At 44.5% G+C, this 14669-nt stretch overlaps 1 protein-coding gene across 12 annotated transcripts in view; it reads right to left on the bottom strand.

Moving 5' to 3' along the window:
* The window catches only part of UNC13B (unc-13 homolog B), a 158237-nt gene that overhangs the window by 28561 nt on the left and 115007 nt on the right, over window positions 1-14669 (bottom strand). For 6 of the 12 annotated variants that reach the window (XR_005792535.1, XM_040481595.1, XM_040481594.1 and 3 more), the window contains 7 exons: window positions 10335-10381; window positions 7889-7967; window positions 6469-6474; window positions 5029-5103; window positions 4323-4542; window positions 1985-2212; window positions 1231-1372 (listed from right to left, as the gene is read on the bottom strand). Coding sequence is in view for 11 of the 12 variants with exons in the window: in XM_040481595.1 (XP_040337529.1) it covers window positions 1231-1372; window positions 1985-2212; window positions 4323-4542; window positions 5029-5103; window positions 6469-6474; window positions 7889-7967; window positions 10335-10381 (797 nt within the window). In the remaining variant the exon portion in view is untranslated. Of the gene's footprint in view, window positions 1-1230; window positions 1373-1984; window positions 2213-4322; window positions 4543-5028; window positions 5104-6468; window positions 6475-7888; window positions 7968-10334; window positions 10382-12878; window positions 12902-14669 lie in introns of all 12 variants that reach the window. The other 6 variants (XM_040481603.1, XM_040481601.1, XM_040481604.1 and 3 more) reach the window with 3 other exon arrangements.

Below are 14669 nucleotides of genomic sequence, written 5' to 3'. Positions count from 1 at the left end.
ATCATTTACTAAATGGATGAGAGCAGGCAAAATTGACTACAGAGTCAATTCATTTAAAATTCATCAGGGGGCGCCTGGGTGGCGCAGTCGGTTAAGCATCCGACTTCAGCTAGGTCACGATCTCGCAGTCCGTGAGTTCGAGCCCCGCGTCAGGCTCTGGGCTGATGGCTCGGAGCCTGAAGCCTGTTTCCGATTCTGTGTCTCCCTCTCTCTCTGCCCCTCCCCCGTTCATGCTCTGTCTCTTTCTGTCCCAAAAATAAATTTAAAAAAAGTTGAAAAAAAAATTAAAAAAAAATAAAATAAAATTCATCATAAGAAGAATTCAAGCAGGAACCTCTCAGATTCTCAAAGGAATAGGTGCTTCCCCCAGTAACTATTGCCTCTGGAGTCGAGGCCAATTTTACTAGGCCTCAATCCCTTTCCACGTTGAGTTCTCCAAGGAGCCAACAGAAGAAGATCTCTATATAACCAGCCTGTTCATTAGGTAATTCAGATTCTAAGTCCTGGTATAAGGTGTGTGACAAAGCACCTGGATTCTCCACACATTAGTCTGTGTCCTAGACTAGAGCTTGACATTTTTTCAACAACCATCTTGTACTGTCTTATGAAATAGTCTGTAAGAAAGTAAGACAATGGAAAAAGGAGTGGGGGTGGAAGCTGAGAAAGAAAAAAAAAGCAGAGCTTTTTAAGGGAAACAGAAACTTTTCCAGATCCCAGATTTCTATCTTCAAGCCAGAATTACCCAGTTGGAGGACACGGACATTGCTTCCCAACTCTCCAGAAGAGTCTAATCCTTCCTAGGCAGGATAGAAAGGCTGAAAGGTACACAACAGGGTGGCCAGTTCCTGGCTGTCACTGAGCAGTAGTAAAATCTTTCTAACGCTAGAAAAAGCAGTATGGAGTGCCCAGGAGCCCCTACAATAGCCCATGAGAAGGAACCCAGAAAATAAATGACTGCTGCCCAATTGAATCCTATGAGAAATAGGCTTCTCCAGTACCTCTGGCCCATCCCTCTTTGTTGAAAGAATTTTTATTTATTTAAAGTAATCTCTACACCCAATGTGGAGCTCAAAATTATGACCCCAAGATCAAAAGTTGCATGCTCCACTAACAGAGCCAACCAGGTGCCCTGCCTCATCCCTCTTAGGGTCCAAGCCAAGGATAATAGGACTTAATGCTGCTTCTAAAATACACATAGTCCCAGGTAAGACAAAACCCTCTGTTACTTACAAATGGAACTTCTCTTCCCAAACAGGGTTCAGATTCCCAAAAATAGTCTTGGTACGTTTCTTGGTTTTGCCCACTTGCACAGTCACGTAAGGGTCACTGGATCCTGTCTTGTCCTTGGCTTGTAGGCCCTGGGCACACACCACTGCAACCCAAATATAAAGGAGGAGGCTTCAGAGTGTGCTCTAGAAGTCACAAGTCTTCCATAGTACTACTCATATGCTCTCCATCTTAGAGCAGCCTCCATCTGCTCCTTGAACAGGAACACGAATCTTCTCACTCTTCCATATCTATGCTTAGCCCTGGGCTGCCAGTCTTTCTCTGAAAGGCTGGCCCAAGAATCCCACCTCCTCACCAGTGCCTTAACTGACCACCTTCCCCTACATTGATATATACGTGCTTCAGCCACACCCACTCAGCTAGTAAAGCACTAGCTTATTTCCTGATCTCCTACTATACCATTGCCCACCCCCCCCAGCTCTTATAATATCAAACTATTAACCAAGTCTATAACATCAGATTGTTACCAAATCCTTCATTATCATTCATATCATTCGTAGGTGCTGGTCTTGCTCTCCCAACACCCAATGGCACCAGGCTCTAGGAGAGGAGGAGTGATGAACAGTAAGGCCCTCCTTCCCTCAATTCTACCTTCTTTCTCTCCAGCCCCCTGCTCCCTCAAACTCAGAATGCTTCTTCCCCAGGTTCCTCCCCATAGTCTAGGCCTTCCTGTCCCCTCAAACCTTGGCCTACTCACCAGTGATGGTAATCTTGGCCGACCATTTGGAGGTGCCATCCAGTACACTCTGCTTCACTGTTTTCATCTGTTGCACATGGGCAACTTTGCTCACAGTAAAGACATCCCGGATAACTTCAAAGATCTCTGGCTTATTCCGCTCTCGGATCTTCATGCGGTCCTTCATGGCCATGATTATGTTCTGGGTCCGGTCCTCAGCTCCATGTTTAGAACTCTTTTCTGCAGCCCCTGAAGGATCGTCAGAAATAGAAAGATAACCAATAGGCAACCCACCAGACAAAGGGTCAGGCTGAAGAATGCAGCTTAACAGAGGTCACTAAGAAGTGGAAGAAGCTTAAGACTGGGATAGCTCTCCGAAGAGTTCACCAATAGGGGACCTGCTGAAGTTTAACGCTTGGCCAGTGGAATTTAAAATGCAACTCAAAGGGCAGCACAATCTTGGTAATTATTATGGGAGTTTATTATACTATTTCCTGAATTTTTCATAAAAAAAAGAAACAAACAAAAAAGTTTAGCTCAGCCTGCAGTTGACCTTGTCTTTCTTCTACCCTAGGTGGTGGTTGAGAGTTACCCTTCAAGTTTAAGGCAAAAATATCCCCAATGGGTATTGCAGTTATCAGGGAGGGTTGGTGGATGGGCATGACAACTCCACCAATCTCATCCGACTTCCAAACCATGACAGAGATCCCAGAATTCATCATGGCACACACTGGATTCTGCCTCAGGGCTCTAATGCCTTTAGTCTCAGAAAATATGTAGTATGGTAAAAAAAACAGAGCAGACTCGTCTGATGTATTTCATCATATGGGCTTGTCAGAAAGGGGCCAATCCTTCCTTTACTGGCTCTGCAGATTGGTTTTTATCTCTATTCTCCAAAGACGTAGGTCTTTTCTACAAGACCTGGAGCAAAAATTAAGGCCAACATCTGAATCCTAACCCTGAAAAGATGGCAAGCAGATCTGTCCAGGGAAGGCCATAGAAGGGCATTTCATTCCACTCCTCACTTCACAGAAGCCTTAGGCAAAAGATACTTTCTGATAAATGAAAATGACCTGGGTTGCATCCTAGTCTTGCCATTTAGCATATCCCATACACTGCTACTTTCTTGGACTGGGACCTCTGGAAGGCCCTTGAGGAAAGGATTGACACACTTGCTATGGAGCAGCATTTCAGAAAGTTTCCAGCAAGCAGCCTATGCAGCCTGCCTGGCTTCTAGTTCTTAGTAATTAAAGCAAGAGTCTGCTGGCACCTGTGCTTGAAACCCCTTATGATGGATTTGGGCAATCATCACCAGCATTCATCTTCAATCTTTTCAGAGCCCCATCTCTTCCACTGACTTGTTCTACCTGTTTCTTCATGTCTGCTATAGCTATGCCACTGGCACCAATCTAGGGCCCTCCAAACGAAGACATTTTAAGTGAACAATTAGTTGAGGCCTCTCCCTGGGCCCCATTTATGTCACATATCTTTCTTGGGGATAATGAAGTGCTTCTGAGTCTAAAGGTGTCCCTTCTTTCTCCCCATAATCCTTGAAGTTTTCATTGCTATGACTTGGCTCTGAGTAAAATGTGGAAGACCTGAGGGGCAAGAAAATACATTCCCACATCCCTAAACCCTGTTCCCCCAGAGGTCCAGGCACAGTGGTTACAAGTCCTGCAGGAACAAAGCAAGGAGACAAGAACTTGGAGGGCTACTAACACCTTCGGCAGAAACTTGTTCCTTTTCCTGCTCCTATTCTCCCCACTCCATGATGGTAGCACAAATCACCTATTTAGTCAGGGCCTGGGAGTCTGGCACATTCTCCTCTGGGACCTCTGCCTGATCCATTTGTCACTTCTGTTCCCAGCACTGTTGTCTAAAACCTGCATCTATAGGCAAGGAATAAATGCTGCCTTCCCTGGGTCCTAGAGTCTATACCTCAAGAGGTTCTTCTGCGAAGCCTGGAACCTCACAGAACTCTCTCTTCCCATTAGTTTTGGTCCCCAATTAATCATGCTCTAGTCATTTGGGCGATATGGCCACTGCAGTGTGTACACTACTCAAGCACAGCTTCTGGGATCACCTGAATCCTGGAAGAGATTCTAGTTCTGCCAGAGGGCCACAGAAAGCTAGAATTTGTTTTCCAAAAGGTGCTTAAGACAGTGTGTTGTAAGACCTGTTATTTGGAAAGGCAATGCCCCTTGACTCAGGACCCTAGTTTCTTTGAAAAAGAAAGAACTTCATAATCAGGTAGACTAGAGGAATGATAGTTGAGCCATCCTAGCTCTTTGTTGCAAGACTATTTGGGAGAGGGCCTGCTGCCTCTGCTCTATACCCCTCATCCCACAGGGACACTCACGTTGCAGGCAGTCGGCGTTGAGCAGATCCTGGCACTTCTCATGGCACTTGACTCCACACTCACTGCAGCGCATGCCCTGCCGGGCAATGCCCCAGAGCAGACCTTCACACTCATAGCAGTAGGTAGGGGTAGTGGCCGTCCAGACCTCAAAGTTGTGGGGTGTGGTACACGAGATGGGGTAGATTAAGGCCTGCAGGGTTTTCTTATACACGTGGGATTTCTGAAAGACACATACCCCATCACCCGCCAGCAACTTTAGGTCTCTAAGAGATACCAGAACTGAGATCCCTGCAGGGTAATCAAGACCCTGGTTTCTCCTCTGGCAATAAAGGAAATACTCTAGTCTGGCCCAGCCCACAGCCAAGAAGCCCCTGGAAGAAAGAAGCTCCTCAATGTCATGTGCTCCTGGTCATCCAAGAGAGATCTGACCCAAATGCTACATCTGAACCTTTTCCCAGCATTCAAGCTTTCTAAGAAAACAGAGGGTACTAGGCCCACCATAAAACCCTGAGTTCAGTGGTCACATACTCCAATGTAAGACTTGGGCTTACCTCTGTTCTGACCCCTTGCCTCTTTTAGTATGGAAAACTCAGACACAAAGCTATTTATCTGTTTCATTAACAATGTGTGCCTAACACTCATGAATTCTCAGAGTGGCTACCAGTCTTCAGGCCAGTGAACTCATGACAGCCCGTGGGTCACTTACCAGCTCTTCATCTTTGAGAGATGTGCGTGTAGCCATTGCAGAAGTAATCCCTGCCTTCCGGGACTGGACCAATGACTATGAGAGAAGACCGGCTGTCAGCCCTGGCTACTGCCAAGGGCTGGCAAATTCCTGGCAAAGGAGTTTCAGTGACCAAAGTGATTTGACTGTTTGACTTACTACCTTCTAATTTTACTGTCATTCACGGGAACCACCCATGGGTAACAGATGATAAGAGTACCAAACAAACTGAGGGTTGACAGACGATGGGGGAGAGGGGGAAGTGGGTGATAGGCATTGAGGAGGGCACTTGTTGGGATGAGCACTCGATGTTGTATGGAAGCCAATTTGACAATAAATTATATTAAAAAAAAAAAAAAGATCCAAAACACAAAGCCCTTAGGAGACTATTCTAACAACGTCAGAATGACACTTCTCTTAGGGTACCTATCATCCAAAGACTCTCTCTTTCCTTCACTCTTTTTAGGTTTCCCACCCCTTGTTTATAGGAAGACAAAGGAAAATGACAAATTTAGAATTATAGTAGGAAATACATCATTAAGAAGAGAATAAACTAGGGGCGCCTGGGTGGCGCAGTCGGTTAAGCGTCCGACTTCAGCCAGGTCACGATCTCGCGGTCCGTGGGTTCGAGCCCCGCATCAGGCTCTGGGCTGATGGCTCGGAGCCTGGAGCCTGTTTCCGATTCTGTGTCTCCCTCTCTCTCTGCCCCTCCCCCGTTCATGCTCTGTCTCTCTCTGTCCCAAAAAAAATTAAAAAAGTTTGAAAAAAATTAAAAAAAAAAAAAAAAAAGAATAGAATAAACTATGTCATAGCCACATTTAAGAACCATCACTGAGGGGCGCCTGGGTGGCTCAGTTGGTTAAGCGTCCGACTTCGGCTCAGGTCATGATCTCACGGTCCGTGAGTTTGAGCCCCGCGTCAGGCTCTGTGCTGACAGCTCAGAGTCTGGAGCCTGCTTCAGATTCTGTGTCGCCCTCTCTCTCTGACCCTCCCCCATTCATGCTCTCTCTCTGTCTCAAAAAATAAACACTAAAAAAAACCCAAAAAAAACCAGAACCATCACTGAGAACAATTTCATGCTATCCTTTATCCCTGGGTACCACCCCATGCCCACACAATCCCAGGTGGCTATAGAAGCCAGCAGCCCAAATGAGCAAGATACTCAGCTAAAGGGGCAACATAACCACAGTCAAATCAACCAGGGCAGAGGGTTAAGTCTGAGAGCTGGGACTGCTCTGCTAGCTAAGCCCTTGTGTAGAGGGACCTCATGTTATCTGCCAAACCCAAGCTTTAAGAACAGCCCCCGGAGGGGACACTGGGTAGACAGGAAGTGTATCAGCCTAAACAGGAAAAACAGTTGGGAAGGGCCCAGGTGGTTTGAGATTCTTAAAGAGGATGGAAAGGGGCTCTGGAAACACTCACCATAGCCTGTGCAGAGGAGAGCAGAGAAAGGAACAACAGGATGTTAAAGCCACCCCCAAAAGCATGAAAAAACTTGCAGAGGCAACTGGGAGGTAGTCTTCCCAGTAGTCTGATCCATGTAGGGTACAACATCCCAACCCCCTCTGCCTCTATCCACTAAAAATTATCTTCAATCCAGCCAGCTATCCAGTGCCTAGAGCTTCTACTCTAAGGAGAGTTATGCCAGAAAATGAAATATAGGCAAGGTTAAAATATGGAGGATGAAAGTAGGACATGACTAAGATACTGCTATCCAACTAGTTAAGCAAAGAAGAGCTGGTGTACAAAAAGGTGGGGTGGGGTAGAAGCAGAGAAAAAGTATGAAAAGAAAAAAGAGATGCAAGATAATGAAATAAAGTAATAAAGAAGAGATGACATCAAAACTCATCTTCATCCAACCAGCTTGATGGTAAAAAGAGAGGTATATTAGAAAGGAGGAAAAAGAGAAAGGAAAAGATACACAAGCAGTAGGAAAGAAAGGAAGGAAAGAAAAAAAAAACAACAAGAGAAAATGGCAGAGGATAATTCCATTCAGCCAACTAAGGAGAGAGACACTGGTAGAGGGGAAAAAAGCAGGAAATGAAGGAGAAATGGGAAAAGGAGTGCATAGAAAAAGCAAAATAGACTGAATGGGGGGTGGGGACAGAAAACAGGAGCAGAAAATGGTACTAAGAAAAGGGGTTCAAGTCTTACTAAACTTCTAGCTTTTGAGCTCTAGGATTGTGGGGGACCCTGGCCCCCACTTCACCCCTCACTACCCACTAGGCTATGCAAAATTCCTTGAGTTGATCCTGCCACAGGAGGTATAATCCAAGATGGGAGCTTCCAGTCATCCTGGAGGTCCTGAGATCAGCTTTAACTCTTAAGCCTGTTTCAATTCAATTCTACAATTTTTTATCATTACCTCTCAGTGCCAAACTCTGAGTTAAATACTAGGGACACAAAAATATTCCAGCAAGTCTATGTCTTGGGAGGAGACCATCACTTTATCTGTAAGGAGTAGCATCAGTGGTGCTCATTGCTAAACTCAATGATCTAGGTCAGGGCTAGAGGCAATTTCCATTCCAGGTCATCAAAAGAGGCTACAGAGAAACCCAGAGGAATAAGATACCTAGAAGACAACTCTGGTTTGAGATAACCCAGGTTTGAGGGCCCAAGCTATAGTTCCAGGTAGGAGCTTTAGCTAATGAAGAACCTGGGGCTCTAATAAGGAAATAAGGTCCAACTAAGGTCTCATCACTAAGTCTCAGTAAAGCTTTAAATGATTGATCTTCAGACCAATATTTGTCACTAAATGGACCACTACCAGTCCTGATAATATGCTATGGCCTAATGGGAGATACCCCAACCCTATAGCCTAAGTCTTCAAAGAGTCACTCACCAGATCACTGACAAGTGGCAGTGGCTTCTTTCTACGTAGATCTGGCATGCTGTCAATGCCATAGAGCCCTCCAGCTGGCCTAAGGGGAGAAGAAAATATGTCAAGACTTGTTATGGCAGGTTCAGTGTTCTATTCTCCTTGCTCACCCTCTCCCCAGAGGAAGATGAACTGATTTCCACCATGTGCCTTTGAGAGGGGTAAGGAAGACACAAAGTGAGAGAAATAACACCATGGAATGATGAGCAATGGAATCTGCTCTCGGGGTGCCCCTCCATGTTTCCTTCTGTAATTTCAGCCAAAAACAGAGATATTTTATCCCACAAGGACACTTCAAGGCACCTCTGTTTACTTGAAGGCCCTTGTGCTGCATAATGCAAGGAGGGAATTGGTAGTTACGAGGGCCCCTCCCTAGATTCAGGCCACAGACTCTGCTCCCCAAAGGTAAGTGTTTCCTGGCCTGTGCTAGAACAGAGCCCACAGGAATGGCTCTACAGAACAGCTGCTGCCTACGTGAGAAAGACTGCTAATGATATGTAGAAGGAGACTTTCTCTATCCTGAGTAAAAGAGTCACCACTTCTGTCCATTCAAGCATCCTGAAGAAAAAGGTCTCCATGGAGAGGAGCTTGCATAACCAAGTGGAGGGAGGATAAGTGGGATAGGAGACTTCCAAATAACCATTTAGAGGGGGAAAGAAACAAAATTTAGGAAGGAAACAAAAGGACTCTGAAAGTCTAGCCTAGCCCTGTGGATACATCAGCAGGGACCAGGAAAAAAAGATTACAGTTGGAGCAACTGGAGATTTCTAAAACTTTTATACCATTTCTATGCATTCTGTTGTTCTTTGCCATTTCTTCCATAATTATATGAATAAAATTACAGAGAACATCCTGGAACACCATTCTCACAATGAGATAACCCGGGTTTTAGACCCAACTTTTCTACTAACTCAATCTATGTCCTTTGCCAAAATTCCTTCCTTTCTTTGGGTCTTGACGCCAATTCCATAAAACAAGGGGAATGAACTACAAAATTTTTCCAACCTTTTAGGAGTTGTCATTCCGAACCTCAAAGAAAAGAACTCATATACTTGGCTTTAATGAAAAGAAGGAGATGGGGAAGGTGGTAAGGTAGTTACATGGTATACCATAACTGATCTGAAAAGAGACATGCTTCAGAAAAATAAGTAAGTACTGCCAGCAAGCTATATAGGTAAAGAATGGAGCCATAAATTAGATCAAGGCCAAGAGTTGGAACAGACAAGCTGCTATGTTGATTTCTAATAAACTAGCTTCCTGAGCACAGGAAATGAACTTTGCTTTCAATGAGACTACCAGAGCTAGGGAAGTTCTCAACTTGTGACAACTTCTAAGGACTAAGCTGAAGGAAAGATGACAGGAAGGCGTTTAGAAAATCAGTGCATGGCCCCATTTAAAAATAGCTTAGATATGTTCCATTATCATGTATGTATTTTATAATCATTAGAAAAAAAAGCTAAAGTCCTGAGGAAGGGCTGTTGAAGTACCAAGTTTGTGGCTAATTCTAAAAACTATAGTATGCACCACTCAAGGTTCTTGCAACATAAATGAGCTTTAGACAAGAGAAGGATAGCTTATTCCCATGACCTATTAAAAAAAAAAAATCACAAGGAAAAGGAGTATGTAAAAATGTAGTAGGTAACTTTATGATCTGTTCTTATTTCTTCCCTGATCATGAGGGAGAGAAGGCAGCCACTGGAAATTCTTATGTCAGAAGAACATACGTCTTATGTCTCCTTTATGGGACAAGGAGAAAAGGAAGATCCTGAGAAATAATGGACAGTGTATGTGCCAGGGAGAGGTGGGGGAGGGCACTTAAACTCTTTTCTCTCTTGGGAATAGTCAGTTATAGACAGCAGTTGAGCAGCTGAAAATGACTCTTTGCTGCAGTCACATGGGTGTGAAACTCCCAAACAAGAAGCACAGACAGAACACACAGAGCTCCTAAGGGATGCTACTTATGTCTTGACAAGAGTAGAATGGAGTAAGTAGGTGACTCACAACAGCTGAAGCAGGACAGAGCCCAGAGAGTAATCAGCTACACTATCAACAATGGAATAAAAGAGAACTGTGTCAAATGCAGATATTTTTCTAGTTTCCTCTTTTATACCTAAAAGGGTTATCACTAACTATGATGCATTGAATCAAATTCTAGAGGCAAAGATAGGGAAGCCCCAAAGCTCCCTCCCCTGCTTCAGGGGAACCATGCTATAAAGCTCTGTCTTCTGTCTTTGAGGAGTCAATCTGCAAAGTTCTCCCCTCTCCTCAGAGAACCAACCAATCCCTATAGCAGAGACTCTTCTTTCCCAGGATCCAACTTATGGAGTGTTTTCTACTGTTTCTCAGGGGGAAGCTAGAAGCAGCACGAGAGACTGTAAAATCCACAGAAACCTTGTAGGGAATCACTTACCCTCCTGGGAGCCACTGGGGCAGAGAGGGGTTACCATCATCTGGAATCTTTAAAAAGAGATAGAAAAAAAGTTAAATCCTAGAAAAGATGGGAGACAGCCATATTTCTTTGGTCAGGCAGTAAACAGTAAAGTAGGAATCTCAGAGAAGAGTAGGTCACATACACAATGTGGTGACACAGCCAGACTGATGTCTAAGCAAATGCCCTGATGAGCCAGAGCAACAAGCAGGTTGCCAAAATGAGTGCTACTTTGTCTCCCTTCTCCCCAGTGAATAGGAAGGATATAAGGTCAAGCTCTAAGGCTAAGGTCCACTGGGAGTGTGAGAACTATCAGAACTTCTATCCCCCTCACACAATTCACTGGTATATATAACAGTAAGCCAAGGCCACAAAAAAAAAAAAAAAAAATAAAAAAAAAAAAGATCCAGTTAGGCTTCCAGGCCTCGCTTAAGCAAAAGGACCACTTCATACAGAGTCTGGCCTTCTTCTAGTTATATTCCTAAATTCCCTTAGCTATCACAGAGTGGTGACTTGGTCCTTCTGGACTCCCATCTCATCTTGTGATTTGACTTTGTTCAGGTTCCTTGAAGCCCTAACTCACAGACATTCTACATTTGATAAGGTCTCTCTATATATAACAAGAAAACCCAGGGCAGGTTGGATACTTAGATTATCATTCTGGTGCTGTTTATGAGCTCTATAATGAGAAGTTGAAAACTGAGGTACCAAATAATTCAAAGAAGAAACTGCCTGAAAACAGTTTTTAAACGTTTCTCCACAAACAAGCAAAAAGCCAAAACCAAAACAAACAAAAAACTCAAAAACAAACATTAAAAAAACACACACAGAAAAAAAAGCAGTGTAGACAGAAAGTTCCAAAGCTTCTAGGGCTTTCTAGAGAACCAATGGTAAATGCTGTTTAGGCTCAAACAGAGCTAGTGCTAGCAGGTCTGGGGCTTTGTGCCCCCTTCTTGTCCCCTAAACTCCCCAAAACTTTCCTGCCTCCTAAAACCTGGGGTCCAGTTAACTATCCTGGACCAAATGTGCTCCAGGACAAGGGAGACAAAAGTAAGGTATTTAACTTGTACAGGGGGTAAAGTTTTGGGAGGGCCCTGGCTGGGAGAAGTTATGGATAAAATTAGGTAAAACAGAGTAGAAAAGGGAGAGGTAGGACAGGCATGGTGTTGGGTAATGTAAAAGTGGGTAAGAATTACCCTGGGTCAGCAGGAAGGGTCAAGATGAACTTTGGATGTAAGACCCTTCTCAGACCGTTCTCAGGTTGTCTGGACTCTAAGTAAGCTTATCTGCCTATTGACTACAGCCCTTCACGAACCCATTTCACCTTATCTGGCTCTTGCCCTGATTCTGTGGGTGAGATGATACTGGCAAAAGGACAGCCAGGCCCCAAAAGAAACCAGAAGTGGATAATGCAAGTCCCCTAAAGTTGCTTTTGAGGGGTAGCCTATCCCTAAATCTCCAGATCCTACCACACAGAACTTACCTTCCCTTTGGAAACAGTCACTGTACTGAGCAGATTTTTATTTCCTACCTAAAATTAGATGTTTGCCAAAAACCACTGACCTTAAAGAAACAAAGTCACAAAAAGTCTCTGGGAATCAGGGTTCAACAAACTCAGATCATACACATTTCCTGTGCTTAGAGGGGACAGTGGGTCTGCAGAAGCCTGCAGACAAAAGCATAGAGCATGCACACACAGGTACTGAAGGAGGGTTGTGAGAATGAGAGGTGGTCTAGATAAAGTACCTACAGCGGGTACATTCATAGACACAACTTACGCCTGAGAGAAACACAAGGTGATCATGGATCCTGCACACAGGGCGATAAAATATGTGCGCACACCCATTCGAAAAAGGATATTCAGTGTTCATCCGGGCCTGAATCACAGGCAAAAGCAAACCCTCACAGTCTTCAAGAACCAGTGCACAGCATGATTTATACAATGCATTCACATGGCATGGGGGAACCACATCACAGGTCTACAGAAGCTTGTGTTCACAGAGAGACCAAGAAACCTGCTCACAAGCACAAAGCACATTCACACTTAGGGCCCCAGGCAAGAGGCACAAAATGCCTACAGCAATTCCTGCTCTCAAATACAAAGTGTATGCATGCTGGGCTCAGCAAGGGTTTACAGCATATGCCAACCTGCAGCAACAAGCAAAAAATGGACAAACACTGTGCAAAATAGAAGAGAAGGGCAATCAGTGTTTGGGGGAGTCAAACTGAGTACAAGTATAAGCACACACATGCTACATTGAATGTGCACCATGCTGGCACACACATTCTCACACTGTGCTCCAGGGACGTCTGCAGGAGCATACACAAAAATGGAGCATGCCCACAAACTGCTTTTAAGGAAAAACAGACTATCTACATGAGCCAAAGCTCAGAGGCACAGATCATGTGTGTGTGTGCGTGCATGTGTTCGTCCACACGCACACGCGCACACACACACACACTGTGCTCAGGAGAGAAGGGTAGAAGATAGACAACACAAAGGACCCAAAGGGCCAGAGGCACAACCTGAATGGCTCCTCGCTTTCCTTCTGCAAGGAGAGAGAAAGCAGGGAAAAAAGGGCAGAAAGGTTAGTAGATTCAGTCCCATAGCACGGAACCCAAAGAAAATGCCAGCTAAACCTTAAGGGACATGGAGGAAAGGAAGAGATCCTCTGAACAACTGGTTAGTTCACAGAGCCTAACTCCCAGAATCCTTACCTCCCCTATTGACTGGCCCCTCCTTTTAGTTTAGACCATTCCTGGTTTGGCAACTCAAACTAAAGGACAAAGCCTGCCTGGGGATTTCAATCACCTTTCTTCCCTTTCCAAAGTGGCCTGCATGCAGCATCAAGGAAACCAGTGCCACACACTTTGTTACCAAGGGTCACTCCAACAGGCTATCTGAGCTGGGCTAAGCACAGAGGGAGTTCCTTCCTTGGAAGCTACATGAGCTCACTCTGGATCTGGGATAAGTCCTCAAATGCCAAAGGCCTGGTGACTGAACCCTTTCCATTTCACAATGCAGGCCATGCATTTGCCCAGTAACCCTGGCCTGTTTTCCCAAAGCCTAAGTTAAGTTAGGCCAGGTTAAGGCCTGGAGTTAAGGCTAGGACCGGGATACTCAAAGGCCATAGTTGGGGGCATCAACTGGCCACTGACCTACAAAGTTACCATGATCTAGATGACAAAACCATGATGGCAACTCCAGGCCTGATTATCATTAAATCCAGAACAATTCTCCAAAGGAAATTGATGCTTCCAGAAGGGCTTTAGCAAGTCACAGTAAAGGAAGATAAAGTACAGAAATTACTCCTCCTAATCATCAGACTACATTGTCTCTAGGCTACATATGGATAGCTCCACAGGTTTCCTTCTCTAAGGCAAGTACATTCACCTGGGCTGATCAGCTACCCTCTTTCTTTTCCCTCCCTTTTAAAGATCCACTGACATTACATAACAAGTAAAAGGGAGAATCATAAAAACTAATTCCTAAATTTCCAATTTTTCAGCTATTTTTGATGACTTAATGGGTCACCTGACCTGACAGAAGAGTTAATTCAGGAATAGGAATCCTCCAAAATAGTGCAGCTATAGGAAGGTGAATGAGATGCAAAAGACACTTGCTGGAATGGGTCATATCTCTCCTACATTTACACCCACCTCCCTTATTGTATTCTGCTGTCTTTGAAAATGAAAATTAGGCAAGGAACACTTTAACTGACCCTGTGATTCAAATTGGAAAGGTTTCTCTCCTCCTCCACTATCTTGAAAATACACTGTATACATCATGTCAAAGTTACTTTGTGTCTTTCTGTTCTTCCCAGAGTTCCCCATAGTACCTAAGAATCTGCTGACAAGGCTCTCCATATATATATACAATTTTACCCTTGTAGCCTGAGGGCTTAGCACATCTCCAAGCATTTGTATGTAGTTAAAGGAACTGAACTTTGAGGACTTAGAAAACAACAGCTTCTCAGAACACGTCTTTTGCTAATCACCAGAGAAAAACGTAGGTCTGTTAGCCAGTAGCCTGTACCATATTCCAGACTGCAAGGAACTGCTGTATTAGCTCTTTAGTTTGTCCCACCACTGGACAAATATAACAAAACCTTTTTTTTTTTTAATTTATTTTTGAGAGAGAGAGTGCGCACATAAGCAGAGGAGATGCAGAGGGAGAGGAAGACAGAGTATCTAAAGCAGGCTCCATGCTGACATCAGAGAGCCCGACGTGGGGCTCAAACTTGCAAACTGCGAGATCATGACCTGAGCTGAAGTAGAATGCTTAACCAACTGAGCCACCCAGGTGCCCCTCTTTTT

Source organism: Herpailurus yagouaroundi, unplaced genomic scaffold (genome assembly GCF_014898765.1).
Source record: "Herpailurus yagouaroundi ecotype Mexico unplaced genomic scaffold, PumYag 160, whole genome shotgun sequence".
NCBI classification, from domain to species: domain Eukaryota; kingdom Metazoa; phylum Chordata; class Mammalia; order Carnivora; family Felidae; genus Herpailurus; species Herpailurus yagouaroundi.
Note: the sequence above shows the minus strand (reverse complement) of the source record. Positions and strands in the feature narration are given on the sequence as shown.